At 38.7% G+C, this 25,067-nt stretch overlaps 1 protein-coding gene across 2 annotated transcripts in view; it reads right to left on the bottom strand.

The window, feature by feature from the left end:
* RARB (retinoic acid receptor beta) overlaps nucleotides 1–25,067 on the bottom strand; it is a 426,501-nt gene that overhangs the window by 156,762 nt on the left and 244,672 nt on the right. The window contains exon 1 of one of the 2 annotated variants that reach the window (XM_053600781.1): nucleotides 8,889–9,585. The exons of the other annotated variant lie outside the window; for it this stretch is intronic. Within the exon in view, the coding sequence (XP_053456756.1) occupies nucleotides 8,889–9,045 (157 nt within the window). The 5' untranslated portion in view covers nucleotides 9,046–9,585. Of the gene's footprint in view, nucleotides 1–8,888; nucleotides 9,586–25,067 lie in introns of those variants that run through there. 2 annotated transcript variants of the gene reach the window in all.

The following is a 25,067-nucleotide window of genomic DNA, read 5'->3' as shown; positions in this document are numbered from 1 at the left end:
CCACAGAATAATGAGATAATAAATTGTTAGACCACTAAGTTTGCGGATGGGTTTGTTACATAGCAATGAATTATAGAAATGATCATAAATAAGGGATTTTTAAAAATCCAGTCGAATCAAACCCAACCCTAAAAGGGTATAATTACTTTAAAAATAAGAAATATCCATATGTAAGTCTTTAAGAAGCAGGTTTGGAAAGTACGCACATATTCCATTGCTCAGGATAAATTTAAAACTCCTCTTTGTGAACTACTTTTAGAGATTATCTATGAGGCCTACACACCGAAACACTTCACAGCTGCTTCACTGTGACAAAAATGTAGAATTCTCTTGATCACCCGCCTAGGGACCAGCTGTGGTTCTTGGTGGGTTTTAGTTCTTTCCGTCGTCAGTCTCGGGTCTAAAATCCTGAGGAGATTTATGTGTTTATGTTGTAAGGGGGTTGTGTCACAATAACTTGTGTACCCAAGTTCTTCCCATTACATTGTAAGCCCAAAGGGAACAGGGAGAGTGTCTGATTCATCTCGGTGTACTCCACAGATCTGATCAACAGAGCCTGGCACATGGCAGACACCCAAGAGCCATTTGTTGAATGGCACACGGCAAGATCTAATCCATCAGTGAGCAGTAAAGATGTACTGTTCCACAACAGCATCTTTGGGCTAAGTGTATTGTGACAACTTTGAAGGTGACAATGGCCCCTTGTAAAAGTCAATCATTTGTCTGAAATCTGAGGGTTGGTAAATGGAGGCTTCTGAATCATGACACAGCGCTACAGGCCACAGTGCTACCTGATTAACAGGAAAGACTGTCACTAGGTTATGAGCTATAGAAAGAGGAACCACTTCACTGAGAAAATGAGATGGGACTAAAATTTAGATGGGACTAAAAAAAATATATTGTTCACTCTTAGCAAAGGCACATAAGCAACAGGTGGCATGCCGAAATCAGAGCAGGAGGCCTACCCAGTGACTTCTATATGTTTTCAAGACAAGAATAGAACCTTAAGTTACATGATCTCTAATCCTTCCCCAAATCCTGCTTTGGAGACACTATTATTCCCATTTCATTGCTATAGCAATCCATCCTGTGTCAAGCCAGGCTGTTTCCATTCTCTCAGACCATCAGGCAATGACAGCAGAGCAGAAACAGAGAAATGAATGAGAGAGTGTGAAGTGGGGAGAAGCAGGAAAGCTCTCTTTAAAGAGGGACTTTTCACCGCCTCTGCTCAGGGCAAAAAAAAGAAAAAAATTATTATACCTTATTCTCTAGACAGCCTTCAAGGGATAGCTAATAGAATAATCTCTGCAAGAATATTTGCAAGCCTACTATAAGCCCAACGTGAGTTTCTGGAAACTCTTGCCTGAGTAGCAGAGAGATGCCCTATTCATCTGTATCTTCCAACTTTCCCTGCAAATCCAAACCTGTTCATCCTATCTTTAGTTCCTATTGTTTCCTCTGATAAGCAGGGCCCTAGTGAACAATTAAACCTTTCAATAAATAATCTCTAAGCACATTCATTTGATTGACTGTTATTTGATACAGCAGTTAGTTTCAATGGGGCAGTTAATATTGATCACATAAAGTACTCCAGACAAACATGAAACAGTTCCAGAACTCCATGGATTATTACCCTTTATCTGCCAGTCATCTGGGTTACTTGTAATGGTCACAGAATTTAAAATCAATAATAACAATTAGTGTTCTGTACACCAAAACGGATGAATCATGTGAAATGGGTTTTCATATAAAATCAAAGGTAAAACAGGCCTATAACAGCAAAAAGACTCTCTGAATTTCCAGCGCAGGTTGGCAAGGCACTTTCATGCAAATCTTCAGAACAGTCAGCAAGAGAGAAAGAAAGGTGTTCAGGAGAAGATGTGCCCATAAAAATGCACATGAAACCCCTGACGGTCTTAATCCAAAAAGATGAAGCATAAAAGATAAAAGTGATCAAAATGAGTTTCTAACAAATGTAGTAAAATTAATGGAACTGGCAATTTACTTTCTCAGACGTGTGTGTCTAGCTACCTTTTTGAGCCTTCAATTTGTAGGCATTAATAGTGATTTTTTTTGCAATAAAATGGCAACGATGGTATTTTAGCTCCGTGGCACCACTACTGTAATGTAATGTATTGATAATTAAAATGCAAAGCGACAGAGACATGTTTCATCATTAAACTGTAACCAGAGTGCTATGTGAAATCATCCATTCCAAAGACTTGTTTTTCATCAATTATTTGTTATTTATCTGATGTAAATATAAGAAGGACTAATTAAAATGTATGTCTTTTTATACATCTTCTTGTCATTAGAGCCAATGAAAGCATTCTGAAGACCATAATGAAATAATTATGTTTGCCTTTAAGAATTCTCTTCAATAACACACAGCAGTACTGAGCTAAATTAAAACATCAGGAACTAAATTTCGCTGCCTCCATTTCCATTTTAGTTAATTATACCCTCAAGCTTTCCAATAGACCAGACCCGAAAAAATGTTTTGAAGCTGAAATGGCCTTCAGCTCATCAGCCCTTTTATAATTATGGACTTTGATGACACGACAAAGCCAATAGCTTTAATATTTTTGAGAAGATAGATTTGCTCTGGAAATTGGAAAAAAATTGGTATAAATGTCATCCAAATCTGCTTTTCCTAGTTATGATAATTGATGCACTCATCCTATTTGGTCTTACCTGCATACTATGTTGAATTTAGCTTTTCTTTAACTTGGAAAAATTTTATCTATGATGAACAGTAATTGATCAAAAACAACAAAAACTTACATTCCACTAAATATGGGTCAAATGGGGGACAAACTCCTCGTTCAATATTGAAACCTAAAAATAAGGAGCTATCTTTCTTTAAGACAAAACAGAAGAATCTGTGAATTTTAAAAGCAAAATGAAACCCTTTTATTTGAATTTCTCCTTCTATAAACCTCAAATCAGGGACATTTCAGAAACCAAAAAAATCTGAGTTCAACAGAAAAGGAAGACAGAAAGAGAAGAGGAAAACCGCTATGCGTTTCAGGGCTGGTGGCAAATGAAATGGCTTTAGCAACGTTGTCATCTGATGTGGATGGGGGTGGGAACTTTGGATTTAACAAAAGTAAATAGGAGCACCAGGGATTAACTCTGACAATGCAAATTCCCTCACGTTTTGTTCTATATGGAAAGTTGGCAAGATTTGTGGGTAGATGATATTTGGTGACCGCTAGACATACTGCCTTAGGAGAGACATGGGGGAAACTGTTGACAGCTGGGAAACAAATGCCTATTCTGTGAAAATGTAAAATCTCAGAAGCTGCTTGTATTAAAATCACTTTCTTCAACCCAAGTTATTCCTTGTTCTCTTTAGAGAAATCTGCTGTTGGAAATCGTGAACATTATCACCCACCCTCACTCTTGTAAAACGTAGTGTTTTTTTTTCCCCTCCCTCCCCTATGCTAGTTCACTTCGAGGGCTGCTGTGGGAGGCCTGAAGGCTCCTGGGATCCCTGTGCCCTGAGACTAGAGGAAATGCTTGGCCAGGTTGGGTCGCCTCACTGACGTCAGTTCCTGTTATCTTCGCCTTATCTTGCAGGGGGCCCACAGTCTTATCTTACTGAATGACCCCCTTTCAGCTCCCCACCCTGCAAGGCTAGAGAAAAAGCAAGTCAGCAGTTTAAATTCCCATCTAAGAAGCTCTGAAAGCGCAAGAAAAATATTAAAATGCCTGCAGACTTACCCTGTACTGTTTCCTATATAGAGAACTTTTACAACTTTATTTTTCATTCATTTAAAGAGATTTGGGGTGGAATGAAACAGGAATCATGCTTCTTAAGGATAAAGTAAGGAAGCTGTGAATGAAAAGAGAATTCAGAGCAACATACTGACTGATGAGTTTGTGTTATTAGATCTTATAGATTGGACAGGTTATCTCATTTCCTATTTAACAAGAGGTACTTAGGCCAAGCCACTTACAGGCAGGATACTGATAAATCTGAAACCTGAGTTAACTCTATCCACCTCCTTCCATCACCCCCAACTCCAACTTTTTAAGAAGCCGCTGACAAAAGGGCCGATAGAGATTTGTTCATAACAATTCGATTCTATCCCCCGCGATGCACACATGTGTTGGAGTGAGAACCACAGTCCATTTCGCAGGGGATGCCTTCTGTTTACAGATCTACAGTTTGTTACAAAAGGAATTCATGTTCAGAAGAATGACCCAGAAACACAAGGCGATCTTCAGTCATAATGGAAAAATTAAGCTGTGAGCGCTCTAGTTATATTGACCATGGAATCCAAACAAAGACTTTCTGTGCCACTCCTGGGTTCAAGGGACAGCCTAGGAAATCGTGTAATAGTAAATATCTGGCATATTTCAATGATTTATGTGGGAACTGTGGCAGTATATTTGAAAGTGGGTTATTGTAGTAAATCAGAGATATATGATTGCCATAACTACAACCCTGTAATTTGAAAGGAAAGATTATACATTAATATCTTTGGAAAGGTTTCTAGCCAAGATTTTTCTGATTAACCTTCATCGAAAACTCCCATTTTTAAAATAATCTATTTAATTGATAGTTAACTGAATTTATATTAGAACATTTAAAGTATAAAAATGTCATTTAGGATAAATTTATTGAAACTTGCATGTAATTCATACTCTATAGAAGATTCTTTCTCAGATGCTCTACAAGGAATACAGTATTTACTATTAACTACAGTCCTATACAACTTGAAAAGAGTTTTACATCTTGCATCTTGGTTTTCTATATCCATTTTTCTCCCAGAGGGTGAGTTTCTAATTTAAAAATTCCCAGCATTTAAAAAAATTGATTAAAAATTATAAATTCCTTAAGAGTAGAATTTATAATCTGTGTTATTAATCACGTATTTCCCTTTTTGGGTAGAGTTTAATGACATTTGTGGAATGTGTAAAGGAGAAAACAATAAGGTTTTCTTATTATAAGCATCTGATATCCAGAAAAACTTTCCTTCAGTCTTATGCTTTAAAGAAAAATCCGTAATAATACTGACTGGTTGTATATTTCTTATTATAAACATCTGATATCCAGAAAAACTTTCCTTCAGTCTTATGCTTTAAAGAAAAATCCGTAATAATACTGACTGGTTGTATATTTCTTATTATAAGCATCTGATATCCAGAAAAACTTTCCTTCAGTCTTATGCTTTAAAGAAAAATCCGTAATAATACTGACTGGTTGTATATAGTCAGACCCAGGTTTCCAGAAATGGGAAGGAAACTTTTGATTCAGCCTATCAGAAATTGCCATTCTTGTCATTTATCTATTAAGAAAAAAAGGCTTGATTCAACACAAGAGTTTTATATTAAGACTGGCAAATCAAATCCTAATGAGAGCTTCCAAATCAATTCTGCAGCTTAACTTCAAGCAAACATATCTACCTCTCCTACTGTTTTGTTTTTTTGGAATTCATACTCTCTTGGCAATAAAATTTAAACTCACAATTTTTTTCTTCCAAGTTGCACAGCAATACCCCTCTGTCAAATGTACCAATTTATCTGGACCTTGACAATATTATAATTTTTTTTTTCCCCCCAAGGAAGGAAAACTTTGTGAGTCTTTCTCTTGCTTTCAAACGACCCTGTCCTGCACTCTCCTTGGGATTTAAGCAAAACTCCTTCTCCTTCTCTTCCACTTTCTGATGGTATTAGTTACTACGGTCATGTGGTTGAGAAGCAGAAAATTATGTCTTACTTTAGAAAAACAATTGGGCCTTTTCACTGAAATATTTATTCAAAACCCCATTCAATTCATACGGTGGCTGTCAGTCTTTATTTAGTCTTTCTTTCAGAGGGTATCTTTGATTTTGCCACTTTGACCCCAATTTATATCTCACTAGGAGAGGATTTAGATACTGTTTAATACTTAAAAGTGGTGTCCCGGAGTTGTGTAAAGGGAAGTTTTCTTGTGACTTACTCAAACATCACTCCTGTTTGTTTTAAAAATAATTTCTTCTCATTAATGGGCAAATCCTATTTCAAAAAGAAAGTGCTTTTTTCTTTTTCATGTTGATATGGTGAGCAGGCAGAAGACAGGGAAAGGGGCCAAGAAGTTGTCACACTCGTGATTTCACCAAAAGCAACTATACTTAGACCACAAAATATTAAGATTTATCCTGTGGCCACTGAGCAGTTAATGCTGTAAACATCCGGAGCAATCTAAAACCAAAATAATACAGGAGGTATCAGAATAGAAATTTACTGACTCTTATATCTTCCAGGGGCAGTCTTCAGTCGTAATATTTATACCACATTCCCTTAGTAGCCCCTTAATCCTGACTTTGAATGCTTATAACAAGCAATTCACAGGCCCTGCTACAACCGGCAGCTGGTTGGCATATCATTTTTCTGTCTTTAAAAAGAAAATAAAGGGAATATTCTAACAGCTTTCAAAGTAAGCTTTTGGTGGCATTTTACACAAAGGTTTTACTTTATTTACTACATACATACACACACCATAAAAAATAAGTAGAATCTCAGAGCAGAAAATAGTTTTGGTTGGAATTTAGTTCTATTTTTTTCCTCTTTGCCCACTGTTTCCTTTGTGTTAAAAGCACAAACAGATCTGCTTCTCGTCAAAACAGCCATTAAGTAAAATGGAAAAGGTTGTGGTTTTTATGTTCTTACTTATACAAACATAGCCCTAATATGCTTTTATTTGGAATGCTTTACCTAGCTATATCGCCCTGAACCAGACATGGTATGGCACAGACATTTGCTAGAATCTTTTTAAAAAATATTTTAGTTTTATTTATGCTAAATAAAAAAAAATAGTAATTGCTGGAACAATTGAACTGACCAGTCATAAAATAGTTCTGGAAGGATAAAACAACTCTTCAGAGATAAAAGATATATTTACATTTAATTCGTTTAACCTAAAGTTGGGGTGTGGGATTCAAACCCTGGTGAAATTGACCACAATAAGAACTAATTGCCCTGCTTACAAAAATAAGACAGTGGAATTTCTGAAATCCCTTTGTCAAAACCCTTTATTTACTTTGTCTAATGCAAGTTTCTTTGATTAGCTAAACTTTGCTGTTATCAACACTTCTTGCTTATCGGCTAGTTTTAGGGGAATGACACATTCACCACTCCTCTCCCCAGATAAAGCAAATCCCTTGTTTAACTTGTTCAAGAACAAACAAAGCTTTTCCCCCTACTCTTACAACTTAATAGGCATGTTTGGAGGGTTAATTACAAAAGGAAGAATGTCTACATGTAAAAGCTCTATTAGGTCTAATAACTTTTGGCAAAGATCCTGAGCAATTTTTACTCCTTCTGTTAAAAAATATGTTTCTTAACAACTTTCTCTAATAAGAAAAAGTTTTGGAGAGCCCCAGTTCCGTGGGATTCCAAGAGAAATCATTCATAATAATGTTTTAATTGCTACAGAGAGAACTGGTCTAAAAGATGTTAGTGGATTGGAAAATTATGTTGTAACACGTAAGTTCCTTTGAGTTCTCCAGAAAGAAAATAGGCAGCAAGAAAGAAAAGACATTTGAAAAGCAGCTGAAGATTAAGGCGCCTTCTGCAAACCACATTCTTTATGCCCTGCTTACAGATCTATGAAATGTTAAGTCAGATAGCCAGACTGTTGGCATCAAACGGTTATTGATTTTTCAGCTACAAACCTGTTGATCTCCTGGCCCAAGAAACAAGTCTTTAGTCTTAAGAAAAAGTTTCAGAGAGGGCAATTTAAACCCTGTCATTGTCTCCTCTCTCTCCTTTTTATTTTCTCTCTTTAGATAAGCCACCATGTTATTAGGAAAACTCAATTTCTTCCAGTTAAACTTTGACCCCTTTGAAAACAAAGATTTAAAATGTCATTTTCAGGCTAATGCTCCAGTGAATTGTCAAATAAAGTACTAAAAACATTTTGATAGATAGCTGAGCTATTTATCTAAATCACTGTCAGGGCAGCGAAGCATCCTGCAGGCTCCCAAGTACAGCCACCCGAAGGTGGGAATTTCTGGGACTCCCGGTCATTTCTCAAGCCTGCAGCCAGGCTACTGTTGACCAGATGCGTGCTTCAGCACCGTGTCAGCATCAGATAACAAAACAGTCAATATTTTTTTTAAAAACTGGGCTACCCTACTTATATTTCCTTTTCTTTAACTGATGTCCACATTCCTGGCTGAATTGCAAGATATGGAAATAATGGATGGCTCAGCCCAAGGGGTGTTCATTGCCAGTAGTTTTCTAGCAAAACAGCAACTTCTTAGACCAACAAAGTGACTTGGAAAGGTGGCAGCAGGGTCAATGCTAAGAAATATTGCCTTTCCTTAGCAAGGAAAACATTGGAGGCAGCAGCCTGAACTGGTGGTTTATGAACTTCGGGAGCAGCAGCCACCTTAATTAGGCTAAATTCCTTGCAAGGAAGATGTAATATTTTAATTACTTTGGACTGCTGAAAACACAAGGGATGGGGGCATATATATACAACTAGTAACTAATCCAAAGAGCACCAAACTTAAATTCCTCTCTGCATACATTTTAGTAAAACTGCACAATGTGTCAAATTGCCCTACTTGAAGAATGTTTCAAAGTCCTGTGGTCACTCTCCACTTCTTCCCCCCACCTCCATGCATATTTTTAAAACTGTTTTCAAGAGACTATAAGGTCAGTAAGGAGAAGAGCGTGGAGACAGGAGGGGTTTCTTGAGAAGAAAACATGTAACAGGAAATTTTCAGCAGAGGGAATCAATATGCATGCCAGCATATCACACTCCTTCAGCATTAAATCATTAAATCCTTTGTCTTGCTAGCAGTGCAGTTTATTTCCAATATCTTTATTGCATGCAAGAGAGACAATTAATTTTTTTTTTCTTGGTAGAAGAAGGGAAAAAATAAACCTACATTGAGCAGTGTGCCGATGCTGCCATTCGGTTTGGGTCAATCCACTGAAGCATGCTTTGAGAGCTTTCTCCTGGAGCATGCAGGAAGACGGGCTCGCAGTGTAGAAATCCAGGATTTGCCCAGGACTCACTGACAGAACATCCATACAGTCAAACATGATCTCCCCTGCACCGAATGTCTGCAAAAGTGCTTATCCTCTAGGTGTGGAGGCAAATGGCATAGAAAAGTCCACCCAACTCCATCAAACTCTGCCCCCTTTTTGGCACGTAGGCTGTTGGTCTTTTTCCCAGCCTCGAATCATGAATTATGACAGACAAGCCAGCTAAAAGCCTGTAATTGATCCAAATGATCATTTACCATTTTCCAGGCTTGCTCGGCCAATCCAGCCAGGGCGGGGGGTTCCCAGAAAGATCCCAAGTTCTCCTTCCAAGCAAATGCTTGCAAAAAGCCTTCCGAACGCGCTCCGGATCCTACCCCGACGGTGCCCAGGCAAGCCCTGCCCGGCTCGCTCGCGTCCTCGGCATCCCAGTCCTCAAACAGCTCGCGAGGGGGAATTCTGGTCCCCCCTTTGGCAAAGAATAGACCCTCCTGCCTCTGAACAGCTCACTTCCTACTACTTCTGTCACACAGAATGAAAGATTGAATTGCCTAATATATGCGAGTGAACTTTCGGTGAACCCTTCCCGGGCTGCTAACCTTCAAATGACCCAACTAGTCTGACATCACCAACTCCCAGGATTCTCACAGAGCTTAAAAACTCCCAGCAGCCCTGCAAAAGCAGACAGCCAGAGAGGCAGGCGGCGAGCGCACAAGCCGCGCTCGCTTTCCCATTTCTCACCTTAAAAACAATGCAAGAAGTGCTTTTAAAAAGAGCAGGGGAGGAGCCAGGACTCCGCTCCAAGCCAACTTCTCTCCCTTTACGCCTTTTTATTTCGGTGGCTCAGCTTGGAAACCAGCGCTCCCCCCTTTGCCCGCTCGCCTCCCGCCCTCCGCCTCGCCCCTAGCCCACCCTTTAAATTCCTCTGTGCGCCTTGCTGTCTGTTAAATTCCTTGTAACTTATGTATTTTTCCACTCCTGAAAAAGCACATGCAAGCCCTAAACTGTAGAACAGAGAAAGGCTACCCCTTGGGGAAGCCTTGGGTTGAGAAACTTTCCATTCGCTAATCTTTTTTCTTTTTCTCCTTCTTGCAAGCCCCGGCTAAAAGCATTGCATTTGTTCTGCAATTCAGCTTCAGGGGGAATTCGTTTACTTTTAAAAAAACCTTCCAGGCTATATGCAGCATATGTAGTCAAGAATGAGTTATCACTGCCTCCAGCACACACAAACACACAGTCACACATATATACAGGATTTTATATCCTGACCCAAGAAAACATAACGTAGTGATCATGAGCATGGGCTTGGGAGTCAAACTGAATTAGATTCCAATTCCAGTTCTATCACTTAGCAGCTGTATGTTCAGGGACAAGTATTCAACCTCTTTGGGTCTCTGTTTTCTCATCTGTAAAATGAGTATATAATACAACTCACCTCAGTTGGGTCACTGGGAGGGTAGAAATAATGCTTGGATGGCACTCAGTGAATGTCTTGGAACAAATGTTACCTGTGACTGGTATTTTTCCATGGGGAAGAGGGCACACAACTCAGAACCAATAATAGAACCCAGCTCCACGGTATCTCAAGCCAATGTGAAAATTTCTTTGCTGTTCCCACAGGCTTGCAGCTTGAATAGCCATGTTGGAGGCTTCACTCACCATACATATACACATATCTCGCCACATAATTAAATATGTACTTGTATTTTGAAAACTGGTTTAAGTACGAGAGTTTTATATTTCCAAGGGCCAGTTTTCATCCATTCCAGTCCTTGCCCAATCAATCTTGGCTATTTATTAAAATACAGCAATTTTAAGAGAAAATGATTTTTGTTATACCTCCCACACTCACCCAAACTACAGGAAGGAGAAATTTTCCAGACAGTCTTCAAATACGGAGCATGGATGAAATATTCACAGAAAACTCCAGGCAGACAGATAGCTTTAAAAGGAAGAGACAGCTACTTTGCACAACTTGCTTAAAGGATGCAACACACATCAAAGAAAAGAAACTCTGGGGAGGAATTAAGATACTCTCTTTCCTCCACTACTTTTCTAGTATTTACTTATAATTCTCCCACAAAACAGGGTGGGCAAGTAGGTGGCAGGAGGGAGAGCCACCTTGCCCCTCTCAGGAAGAGCTCTGCTCTGGTCTCCTTTTTGTGCAAGGTGCTGGAATGTGCATTGGCATCCAGGCCTTTTAAAAGCCTATCAGGGGGCACCTCACCCCATGCTGAAATGCTGCTCTGTCTAGTCGAGTTGCTAAGTGGCACTTGTGGTGTAACATGAAAAGTATGCATCACACACACTTACCAAGTCAAAGATCCTTTTATGAAGGTACATTAAAACAATTTTCAGCCCAGCAAGCTCAGTTCTTGCTATTGAAAAGTTCACGGCGATAAAGGGGTGAGATTTTGCTGAATCTGTGTTTGTTATTTTTTTTTATCACTTTTTTATATGACCATCATTTTTAATAGAGCCTTATTATAAGAAACCTTTTAACTACAAAGAAAACACACATTTTAAGCAAGGGAGCACAGAGGAATTTACAAAACATTTAACACACTGTCATTAAGATAGTTGTAAAGATACACAAAGCACTACATTATGTGCCAATTTCTACTTGGTCCATGAGGCTTATAGCTCTAAATGCTTATTTAAGGTCCTCAGAGTTCCTTGGGAACTGGACTCATTTATAGCAGATAATGGAAATGGATAAAAAGTTGTTAGATGCGGGGGAGGCAGCAGTTCTACTTAGAGCAGTGGTTCTCAACCTTCCAATGCTGCGACCCTTTAATACAGTTCCTCATGCTGTGGAGACCCCCAACCAACAAATTATTCTCGTGACTTAGAGTATAGCAGGAGGAACTTCAGTTAGAGATGTTACCTGACACCGCTGGTAACTGTGTGCATGTACGTATGTATCTCTTATTCAGGGGGGCCGCCACACTTCTTGCACAACTCTTTCCAAAGGAAGGGGATCCACTGGTCACAGGGAAGTGAAGATGGGAATGAAAGTCCCCTAAATTCTGTTCACTCTCTTTTCTTAAGCCAGAGAATCAGCCTCATCTAGAGGGGAGAGGTGACTGCTTTCAAATGTCTTACCCTTATACTGTATTATTGCATATAAACAGTAGAGTTTGTGTGTCTTTGTGCATGTGTGGTAGGAACTGGAAGACTTGATGCTTTCTTTCCTTGCAAAAAAGAATTTTAAATTTATAATCACCTTGAGACTCTCTTAACTGTAGAGAAATGAACTTGGGCCTTGAAATAAATGATCAGCATTTAAATCCTTGTGAATGGAATATTATGAGTTTCTGATAATGCGACGGTATTCACTAGTCAATTCATCATTTCTCATCATGAATTAATTATGCTGATAGCAATGATTACAGCTATTAATCTAAGTATTCATTTATAAAGCAGAGCCACAATTTAGTCACACACTTATTATTTTTTCATCAGTAAATTTAATTCTTATATTCTTGAAAACTTGATTCTTCCTCCAAATTCTTCATCTTAAGTAAAATTAAGGAAAGACACATGAATAAGCCACAATTATTTAACAACATAATGATGTACTCTAAACATTGATGAATAGCATAGAAAGTGAAACATGCCCATTTGCCCTAAATGAAGTTTATGTTATTGATACCCATTTTAAAATGTTAGTCAAACAGTTGGAAGAAACCTTCACAAGTATCTTCTTGGCATGGCATAAAATAAAATTCTGATATGTGGATATATGCCATCACCTCTGTTTTCTTTACCCTTGATCAATGATCTAATAAAAGTATTTCCAACCAACAAGCAAACAAAAAGTAAAAACAAAAAGCAAAAGTTTGAGAGCAAAATCCATTTTGTTTCAGAGTAACTGTATATTTGTCAGTGTGACACAGCACATTTGAAACCCATAATCATAAAACAAAAATTTATAGCCAGGGTTCAGGGTCTACATCTGTTTCTCTGGTTTTTGTACAGCAATTACCCACTGGACAATCCAGAAAGAAACACCATGAATCATGCTCTGCAAACATGTTGGAACTGGAGAGTTTTCTGAAGAAAAAACAGGCGTCTCTGTACACCAGTCTTGCAGCGGGCCGTGTTCAAAATTGGGCTAATACCTTCTGATGTCTAAATAAGATTCCCACAGGCCCAGACATATCTCTGCCCACCCCTTTTTCCCCCAATGCCAGGCACAAGGCATGTAAAGTGCAGGCAGACACTGAGGTAGGGTGGTGGGAAGGTAGACAGTGATTTTTTAAAGACACACCTACTTCTTTTGTGGGTTTTTTTTTTTTTAATTTATGTTTGCTTTAAAAATTTTTTTCCTGTTAATCCTTTTTTGCCACAATTCTGTCAGAAGAAAAAATAGATAGTTATGAGTGATGCGTGTATTTCGGCAGAGAAGCCAGGGCAGGGATATGTTGCCAGGACAAAGCAAGTACTAAGGCTGTTCCCAGGGCTTCTGTTCTACAGAGCAGAGCTGCTTTTGTGTTGGCAGTAGGGAGACTTTCTAACACTAATCAATGCATAGACACTTTGCTTCTGGCCCTTCAATGTGAACACTTGCTAATGTAACAGGACTGTTGACATCCATGGATCTTATACCAAAAGATATCAAAGTGCTGTCAGAACAAGAATTTTGTAAGGTGGTTCTAGACATTGGTGTAGAGACTGGGTCTTTGTAGAAACCCAAGAAATACATATTCTTCCTTAATTGAAGCAGTATCAAAAATATACTACTGGGACCTGATCAAACTAAAAAGCTTCTGCACAGCCAAGAACATAGTAAGTAAAGCAAGTAGACAGCCCTCAGAACGGGAGAAAATATTTGCAGGTTATACCTCCGATAAAGGTTTAATAACCAGAATCCACAGAGATCTCAAATGTATTAGCAAGAAAAGAACAAATGATCCCATCTCAGGGTGGGCAAGGGACTTGAAGAGAAACTTCTCTAAAGAAGACAGACACACGATCTATAAACACATGAAAAAAAGCTCATCATCCTTAATCATCAGAGAAATGCAAATCAAAACTACTCTGAGATATCACCTAACCCCAGTAAGAGTAGCCCACATGACAAAATCCCCAAAACAGAGATGTTGGCATGGATGCGGAGAAAAGGGCACACTTCTACATTGCTGATGGGAATGCACACTAATACGTTCCTTCTGGAAGGATGTTTGGAGAATACTTAGAGACCTAAAAATAGACCTGCCATTCGATCCTATAATTCCTTTACTAGGTTTATACCCAAAAGACCAAAAAATCACAACACAACAAAGACATCTGTACCAGAATGTTTATTGCAGCCCAATTCATAATTGCTAAGTCATGGAAGAAGCCAAAATGCCCATCGACCCACGAATGTACTAGCAAATGGTGGTACATGTATACCATGGAATATTATGAAGCCTTAAAGAAAGATGGAGACTTTACCTCTTTCATGTTTATATGGATGGAGCTGGAACATATTCTTCTCAGCAAAGTATCTCAGGAATGGAAGAAAAAGTATCCAATGTACTCAGCCCTACTATGGAGCTAATTTATAGCTTTCACATGAAGGCTATAACCCAACTATAGCACAAGACTACGGGGAAAGGGCCAAGGAAGGGGAAGGGAGAGGGGAGGTTAGGGTTAAGGGAGGGTAATGGGGGGGGCCACACCTACGGCGCATCTCAGAATGGGTATAGGCGAAACTTACTAAAGGCAGAATACAAATGTCTACATACAATAACTAAGAAAATGCTATGAGGCTACGTTGAACAGTTAGATGAGAATATTTCAGATTGTATATGAAACCAGCATATTGTACTCCTTGATTGCACTAATGTACCCAGTTATGATTTAACAATAAAAAAAAATTAAAAAAAAAAAGATCTCTCTACCTCGAACATTGGCCACTATATCCTTCATTTGGCTCCTTTCTCTTCAGTTCTCTGCTTTTTCCATGTTTCCTCCACAAAGTTTTCTTATAAACATTGTCCCCCCCAGGACAAGGACATACTTTTCTTTCTCCACACTTATGAATTATTGTCTTTAGTGCTTCTGGGACTTCTGCTGTTCGTGACTCATAAAGACAACTCTTCAAGCCCAATAGTTTCTATTGGTCCCAACTTGAAAGTTAAATATATCCTTTCCTGAAAGCCTCAATATGGAACAGTGAGCTCTCAACTATTTCTCAGCCGACATCATCTTAATATCAGTTTGTGGGAGACCTGTCTGAGCTATTTCTTCTTTATTATATTTCTCTTTTTAAATTTAGGCTTTCTAAAGTAACACATGTGCATAAAAATTCAGAGTCAAGTATTAAAGATATAAAGTAAGAATTAAAAGCATATATATGGTAAGTACTCTGTATTCACTCATGAAATGATGAATACCTACCATAAGCCAGGAAATGTGATAGGTACTCAGCCTGTATCTGTATGCCTCTTTTTTTCTGGGGGGGGGAGGGGTTGTTGTTTTTGCCTTTACACTAATACTGTCTTTTTAAGACGGAGTCATGCTCTGTTGCCTGGCATGCACCACCACTCCTGCCTAATTTTTCTATTTTGTAGAGACAAATCCTTGCTCTGGCTCAGGCTGCTCTCAAACTCCTGATCTCAAGAGATTCTCCCACCTCAGCCTCTCAGAGTATTATAATAGCGAGCCACTGTGCCCCGCCCAATATTGTCTTATAATACATATTTTTTCAAACTTTTTTTTTTTTTTTTTAGAGACAGGGGCTCACTGTGTTGCCCAAGCTGCAGCGTAGTGGTGAGATTACATTTCACTATAATCTCAAACTTCTTTCTTTTTTTTTTTTTGGCCAGGGCTGGATTTGAACCCACCACCTCCGGTATATGGGGCCAGCGCCCTACTCCTTTGAGCCACAGACACCACCCTATAATCTCAAACTTCTGTGCTCAGGGATCCTCTGCCTCAGCCTTCTTAGTAGTTGGGACGACAGGTGCATACCACCATGTCTGGCTCATATTGTAATTTTTTGTAAGTACAAGGTCTCTCTCTACATTGTCCAGGTTGGTCTTGAACTCCTGGTCACAAATGATTCTCCTGCCTTGACATCCCAGAGTGCCGGGATTGCAGGAATGAGCCACTGTGCCTGGCCTGAACATGTTACAATTTAGCAATATGTCTTGAATATCCCTTCAAAATAAATAGTACATATAGAACTAACTCATTAAAAAACCAATTGACTAGAATCTCTTTATATTAATGTGCTGCAATTAATTTAATCAGTGCCCAACTTGTGGACATTTTGGTTGTTTTTAGTTTTTTAGTGCTATAAGAAGCCCTGCAGGCATATGTATCAACACATCTGCTGGATAAAATTGCAGTAGCAGTACTGCCAGGCCAAACATTTGATAATCAGACAAAATTATACTCCAGAATGGTTATGCTAATATATATTTCTCTTTTGTTCTAAAACAGAGGTCAGTAAATATTTTTTATATAGGACCATAGGAAATATTTTAGGCTTTGCAGGCTACAGAATCTGGTCACAGCTGTTTACTTCTGCCCTTATAGTATTAAAGGAGCCCTAGACCAGGAATAAAGAAATGGGCATCGGTGTGCTTAGTAAAACTTTATTTACATAAACTGGGTTTGGCTCTTGGGCTGTGGTTTGTCCACCTCTGTTCTAAACCAACTTTTAACTCACTAAATTCTACATTGCCTTGTCTCTATTCTTATAAATCCTAGCTATAACCTGGATGGAGCTGAAGGGCATTCTTCTTAGTAAAGTATCACAAGAGTGGAGAAGCAGGTATCCAATATCCTCAATAGTAATATCAAACCAATAAACAACTACACACGCCCAGGAGAGAAAAGCACAATTAAATGCAAATGGTAAGGAGGAGGAGAAGAGAGAAAGGGGGAAAGGGGAGGAAAGAGGGTGATTGGTAAGCTCTCACCTAAGGTACACAATGTAAGGGGCGGTGGATAAAGCACACCCCCTGGATGAAGGGGTCAATTACAACTTGAACTTTACCTAAAAAATGCAAACTATGTCACCTAATCATTTGTACTCTCATATTAATCTGAAATAATTATAATAAAAAAACTCCTAGGTATATATATTTGGGTTTGTTAGCCCTCTTCTTTTTCCTTTAAAAGTTTTGTTATACAATTTATACATTATAAAGAAAAATGTGGATCTTTTATTGTGTTATTCTTCCGGAATGTGTTATACTATCTCATTCTGAATAATCTTTCCTTCTCTCTTGGCTTGCAATTTCTCACTTTTCTACTTTACTGTCTTTATTCTTTATCCCCCCTCACACACCTTTTTTTTTTTTTGCAGTTTTTGGCTGGGAATGGGTTTGAACTCACCACTTCCGGCATATGGGGCCGGCACCCTACCCCTTTGACCCACAGGCACCGCCCCAACACACCTTTTTTCAGAGACAGAGTATCACTATGTTGGCCAGGCTAGTCTGAAACTCTAGTCTCAACTGAACCTCCTGCCTTCTGAGGAGCCGGGATTAGAGATGCAAGCTATTGCACTCAACTTCTTTACTTTCTTCTGTAAGAGAAGGTGTTGGATGGAATCTCTGCCTTCCAAATGTAAAAGATTAAATGAGGTGCATCCAAATGTGCACAGATGTTCCAGTTCTTTCTATCACCAAACCCTGCTTTAAAGTCCCTTATTTCCATCAATACTGAAAACCACCGCCATGTATGATGGCTGTATTTTAGACACAGAAAATGTGCCAGTGATTCCTGAGAATAAATGCCAATGGCATACCTGCACAACTTGGTTTTGACTTCCCTGTATTATTTTGCCTGATTTTTTTTTTCTTTTGGTCTCATCTCAACACATCTTCCAATGAGCTAACGTTAGAGGTGCTACCTAGTTGGTGGAATGTTTAGAGAACAGCTAGACTGTTCGAAAGGATGGAATGAAACACAAAGGTCTCTAAGAGTGCTTTGCAATTATTTCCTGTTAATATTATTAACAAAGGAAGATGTCTATAACTGAGAAACCTGCTTAATTCATTTTATTTGAGATCATATGTATGAACAGAGACTACTAGTTGGCTCTTAAACTGTGCTATCTAAATTAATTAAAATTAAACAGTTAAAAACTCGGGTCCTCAATCCCATCAGCCACACTTTGAGTGCTCAAAAGCCTCAGGTGGCTGTGACTAGAGCAGTGCAGATGTAGAACATTGCTACCACTGCAGAATGTTCTGTTGGGCCACGGTGCTCTAAGAAGTCTGCTTATTGAATAGAGAGGCACTGTAACATGGTGGGTGGCACCACAGAGTTTGGGGCACAGACTGACTGTGTTTAAACTGCAGCTTCACCTCTTACTAGCTGTCTGACCCTATTCAAGTTACTTAACCTCTACATACCTCACCTGTAAAATGGAGATATTAATGGTACCTACACAAAAGGTTGTGGTAAAAGATTAAATGAGGTAATACATGAAAAAGCACTTAGAACATTGCCTGAAATATAATTAAGTGTTTTGAAAGTGTCAGTGCAATGTCTGCAAGGAGAAAATTATGTCAGGTATGCATTGCTCACTACTGCTCAAATACCCTGCTACCAGACACAGAGAATCTTCTGTCCAAGTAGCTGTTTTCAACCAGAATGAACATTTCAGGCTGCCAGGGTCTACACATGTGCAATTTGGGCAAGTTCCCCAAGAGATTTTGCTGCAGAAGTTTGATTAAGTAGCACTGAAGCATTTTTATACTCACAGTATAAAGGAGGTATATACGCAGACACTGAGTCAGAATGGCAGTGAAATATTCAACAAGCCCAACCCTGCTGTTCTTATGGGAGACAGGAAGTAGATCACATGATTGGCTGTTTTTTTGCATAAGCAATGTTCAGCCTCGGGAACTTAATGCCAATTATAGTTAATTAAATGGCAAAGATATTATCTTGTCTTGTCTTGTTGCCTTTCCATCCATTCATCCCATCTCCCTTTTCATTCATCTATCTACCTATCCGCCCTTTCATCTACCTGCTATCCACCCATCCATCCATTTACTCCGCTAACAATCTATTTACTCATCTACCCATCCATCTAGCCTTCTAGCTATCCATCCACTGATTTACCCATCTACCCATCCGTCCATCCTCTGACCTATCACCTACCCATGACTTAAGCTCCTAAATGAAGAAGCAGAGTACGGCTTTGGGGCAGGCAATATAGAGAATAGGGAAAGGGATCAAAGTAAAACTTCTCACATCATGCATGTGTCTTTCTCCAGAATCCTTGGAAAGGATTTTCTGATGAGAGGTGCTGGCTCTGGAGATTTCAGTTAAACAGGGTTTGATAAATCAAGTTGTGGCTAGAGAGCCCCTGAGATCTAACTCTGATCTCCAAGAGCACCCCAGGATTGAAATGCTAACGAAAACAGGTTCTATTAGCAACACAAAAGTTTCTGACTCTAAGGGAAAGCTAGAGGCCAAAAGGAATTTCCTTAAGATTTCTATAGGTAGAAGGAATGTAAAAGCACAAATACATCAGAAAGGCAGTTAGAGAGGGAATGGAATTTAAATTCATCTTAGTGTCTGACAGAGAAAAAGGCAAATAAAAAAGATCAATGTGATTGAGTGGGAATTGTCAAAGTAACGTTAAGTCATATGGAAATCTTTGTGAAATTTCCATTGGGGAAATAATAGCATGTATGTAAGCACATCACACACACATATACACTATGCACATACATTATAAATATTTTTGGTGAAAAAAATACTTTTTTCTCTCTCCTTTCAAACTACAGGGTGTAAAGCTACCTTCTCAATATCTACTTCAACCAAGAGCTTCAAAAACTTCTCCTGGAGAGATCATGGCAACTTCCCAAATTATTAGTTTTTTGGATTTTGTTCTGCTTGTTTGATTTCAGAGTTAAAGATGCCTCAAAAAGATTAACAAAGATACTTCAGAAGAAAAAATAGAAATATAACTATCTGTCCTCTATGTTTAAGCAAAATGCAATGATAAAATGTAAGATCAATTGCCAGGATTCCAAAAGCATGGCCATTCTTAGGTGTCATATGCAAGGCTACTTGGAAAATTTCTGTGTTTAGGGTCTGGTGATCTGCTTTTTAATTGAGATCCTCACGTTTTACTCTGTGCAGTATATAGTGTCAGATCTTCTGATCTTATGTGATCAGGATAAGTGGATATTATTCCACTTGGTAAGCACTAAGGCACAGGAGAACCTCTGGAGATGGTTGTGTGACAAAAACTCTCTCCTCTGACCAAAACTTTAATCAGGCTCCTCTGAGTCCTCTGTTTGAATAGGTCCAACTTTGGGCTTCCTCTCTGTCCTTGCAGAATCCAGTTTCAGCCAGAATCCTACTAAAGCAATTTAGGGAAGGTCCTTCTCTCTTGTTATTGATGGGGTTCAGGACATTGTCACCCCCTCCCCCAACATGGCACTTTAGCATTTGAGAAAACAAAAAGAAGGAAAGTCACTTTCACTTTTCCCTTGATGTTTTGCCCTGAAGTGGGTCATAAGACCCTTAGTTGAGAGATGCCCTCCCATTACATGGAAAAAAGGAATGCGCTTATCTTTGAAGTCACAGGGACACAGAAGAACCTGAAAAAACAGGCCTTGTTAAGTTTCCCCTGTTTTATTATCATTTGTCCAGTCATACTTCCACACAACTGTCTATTCTTCATTCATCCTAAGCTTAAAAATAGACAAGATTCCTTATTTCTTTGAGTCCTCCTATCTGAAGGCTCCGTGTCTCATAAAACTTAAGTTTGTATGCTTCTTCCTGTTAATATGTAGGACAGGAAAGAAAGATATTTCTCATCCTCTATACTGTTTGGCCACCTCTGTTCAAGTTGGTTTAGCCAGAAACCCCTTATTCTTGATGTTTCCTTTTAGTGATTTTCCATCTACTGGCCTTACCTGCTCCTTGGTTATAAATCCCCACTTGTCCTTCTTGGAGTCAGAATTTAGTCCAATCTCTCTCCTCCACAGTAAGACCTTGTTACAGTGGTCCCTTTTCCTATTTCATGGTCCCTTGTGAATAAAGTTTGCCTTTCCACCTTTTAATGAGAATCATGAATGATTTTATTTTTCTTTAATAGATATTAAGAAAGGTAACAGAAAGTAGAAATGGTACAGTTTGGAGCTTGCTGGATTCAAGTTTGGTTTCTGTGGATTTGGTAATCCCATTATATTTCTGTGTCTCACTTACTCTTTTTCTTTGTAAATGAAGATAATGTCTATTTCAAGTGATAGAGCCTACTCGAGGGGGAGATCATGTTGAAAAATTAAATGCAATAATGCATGAGAAAGATTTTTGTAAACTCTGAAGTACTACGTAATAGTAGGTGATACCCAAAAAGACAAAAAATATTTTCCCCTCTTTTAAAAAATGTCTGGGCCCTTCTCCATGATCTATAATCACCTTTTTTCATAAGAATAGGTTTCCAGGTGAGTATGTGACCATTTAGATCAGTGATTTTCAACTGGTGTGCCATGAAAAATGTTAAAGATCATGAATTAAATTATTTTCAAAACAAGTCCAAAGCAGGGCGGTGCCTGTGGCTCAAAGGACTAGGATGCTTCCCCCATATGCTGGAGGTGGCGGGTTCAAACCCAGTCCTGGCCAAAAACCAAAAAAAAAAGAAGTCCAAAGCACAGTAAGTGCTTTTCTTTACTCCTTTTTGGATCAACATAATTCACATGTGCTGTGGAAGTTAACTATATAGGTTCAAGTGTGCCATGAGATAAAAGAGGTTGAAAAACACCAACCTAGGTAGATATCACATTTCCCTGACTCCCTTGCATGGCCATGTTCTCATCAGCAAAATGTTATTAGAAGTGTTGTGTGCAGGTTCTATGTCACTTCCTTAAAGTAATTTCCTCCTTCCACTTGCTATCTTGTCCCTTCCCTGCCTGCTGGAATACAGACCATATGAGGAAAGTAGCTTGCAGGAAGTCAAAGACACAGACGGAAAGAGCCTGAGCTGCTGAATGTCCGTCTGGAACACAGCTGCCCTGCCAGCTACCTCTAGACTATTACATGATAAAGAAGTAAATTTCCATTTTCTTATGCCATCATATTTGGGGGGCATTTTTAAAAATAAAGTTTAGTCTGGATTGTAATTAGTCAAATTTTCTTTAATCTGTTTAAAATTTAAGATAAGAAGAAAGATGATCTTGGTATTTCTCATGCAATTTCCCAGACTCAGTAGGATCTCTTTTGTATTAAAGACCTACTCTTTCCCCAGCTTATTTTTTCTATTTATTGCTGGCAGGCAACATAACTGGTTTCCACCCCCACCCATTCTCTAGGATTCAAAGACAAGTGGCAGAGTATTTCTTTTTCTTTTTCCTTTTTTTTTTAACATGTATAAACAGAACATGACAAAAGTTCCATAGAAGCCCTCACTTCTATTCTGAACATTCCCAAGTGGCTTCTGAAGAAAGGCCCAGTCTCAAGCTTAGGCTGGTTCAGGGTATGTGGACTGCGTTTGGAATGGGAGGCAGTCCCCAAAGCTCTATTATCAAATCTGTGAAGTGATTTGTGGTGCTTCTAAAGGGGTAAAGACAGGTTACTGTTGGGGGGCCAGAGTCTAACTTTACACTAAACAGCTTGTGAGGACTTCTCTGGTTTTATTGGTAATATGAAGAGGCTATCACGACCCAAACCAAACACCCTGCTGAAATGCCCCATACACTTCCATGACAGTGTTACCAAGGCATTCCTCTGAAAGATCCGGGTAAGCTGCCCAACACCATACTTGATGCCAGAGTTTGGCAGACTCCAAAGGCCAAACAAAAGCCCATCACCCTGGTGTTATGAAATAAAGTTTTATTAGAGCACAGCAATCACACACTAATTTGTTTGCATATTGTCTATGGCTGCTTTCACACAACAACAGAGTGGAGTGACTGCAACAAAACCTATATGGGCTGAAAAGAGGAAAATATTTATTATCTGTACCTTTACAGAAAAAAATGGCTGACTGCAGGCATTCGCTACCAATCCTATTGTTTCCAGGGACTAAGAATATCTCCCTGTAATTAATATTAGGACCGAATAGTAGAAGAAATCATTAAAAAAAAGAAATCTATGGCATACATTTTTGCTTTTAACTCCCCAGTGGGGAAGTTCAACTTACATGCAGATCAGGAAAAAGGATAATATTTTCAAAATGGTCTTGGAACAATGATATATCTATTGGTTCAATTCAATAAATAAAACAAACAATAAACAAAAACAATGATCCATAGCACATAATAATATAAAATTCATTCAAAGTGAATCATGGGCCTAAATGTAAAGAATAAATCATAAACTTTGAGAAGAAAATACTAAAGAATATTTTGTGAACGTGAGTTGCACAATGGTTTCTTAAGGCGCAAAAGCATGACATATTAAAAACCAGAATGATAATTTGAACATCAGCACAATTATAAAAAAACACCTATTTTATGAAAGACTTTGCTAAAAGAATGAGAAGACAAATCACAGATTAAGATTTAAAAAACTGTGTGAAGCATATATCTGATAATGAAGAAATTTAAAATTTCAAAATTTAATAATAACAAAGCAAGTACCCTTTCCCCCGCTCCCAAGGGACAAATGATTTGAACAGAAATGTCACTGAAGACAATATATATACAGCAAATAATCCTATGAAAAAATGCTCATCATTAGTCACGAGGCAAATGCCAATTAAAACCACGATGAGATACTATTACACACCTATTGGAATTGCTAAATTAAAAATACACTGCCATACTAAGTATTGCAATGGATGTGGAGAAACTGGAACTCTCATACAGTGCCACAAGAAATATAAAATCATAAATCACTTTGAAAACAGTTCGGGAATTTCTTAAAAAGTTAAACATGTATATATCAGGTGATCTAGGTATCTCACTCCTAGGTGTTTATTCAAGAGATATTAAAACATATTTCCATTTAATCACATGAATGGTCATAGCAGCTTTACTTGTAGTGAGATCCAAAAAAACAGAAACAACCCAACCCTCCATTGGTGAACTCATGAACAAATCATAGTATATTCTTACACTGTAAAACTTTGATATATGTTGCAACATAGATGAATCTCACAATAATTAGGAAGAATTAAAGAAAAGGAACACAAAATACTGTCAAGTGTATGGTTCCATATGTTTTAGATTCTAAAAAATTCTAGAAAAATGCAATCTAGTAATAGCAGAGAGCAAATTGGTAGTTGCCTAGAGACAGGGCTTGGGGAAAAAGGATAGAACAGGAGGACAAGGTAACAAATACAGGCGGAGGAACTCCTGGGACATGATTGGGAAAATGTTTCTAAGTTGACTGTGGTGATGGTTTTACAGGTATACATGTTTGTCAAAACCTAACAAATTTTACACTTTTAAAATATGCAGTTCATTGATTGTCAACTATACCTCAGTGAAGTTGTTACAGAAAATAGCATTTAACATCAATATGGTCTAGACACTAACCCTTTAGACTAAACACAGTTCATGCCAGTCTACTGTAGCTGATTAACAGCTAGCCTTGCTTGGAAAAATGACCAATTGTGGTGGTTACTTGGGAAATAAATTTTAAGAGCACAATGCCATAGCACCACCCATCCACCAACAAGACTAAAACAAAAACAAACAAGATACCAAAAGTTGCCAAAGATGTGAAGAAATCGAAGGAGGTGGAGCATGATGGCGAATGGGATGGATGTGTAGCCCACCTCTCCCAAGTCATCAGGTGAGAGGAAAAGGGGTCTGGACCTTTCCCGCACATGGATTATTGGTGTGGACGGACAGCTGGAGATGCTCAGAGAATTGGCGGATTGCTGTATATGAGGGGTAATTTAAAACCATGGACTCTGTTGTAGAGATTTTTCCCTGCTTGGCCATGCTGGCCAGCAGTCATCTCCCTTATAGAGGACAGCAGCCTGCTAATACTGGCAAAACCCAATTGATGAAAATTTATTCCTGGGAGGCGGAGCAAGATGGTGGCCGACTAACAGCTTCCTTGCATCTGGGCACCGTGAGTCTGGGGAGATAGGACTCCAGGCATCTCTGGCTGGTGGGATCTGCCTATCATCACCCCTGTGAGGATACAGGGAGTCAGCG

The sequence above is a fragment of the Nycticebus coucang genome, chromosome 8, assembly GCF_027406575.1.
Source record: "Nycticebus coucang isolate mNycCou1 chromosome 8, mNycCou1.pri, whole genome shotgun sequence".
Classification (NCBI taxonomy): domain Eukaryota; kingdom Metazoa; phylum Chordata; class Mammalia; order Primates; family Lorisidae; genus Nycticebus; species Nycticebus coucang.
The sequence above is the reverse complement of the archived record's forward strand: the minus strand, read 5'-3'. Positions and strand labels throughout refer to the sequence as shown.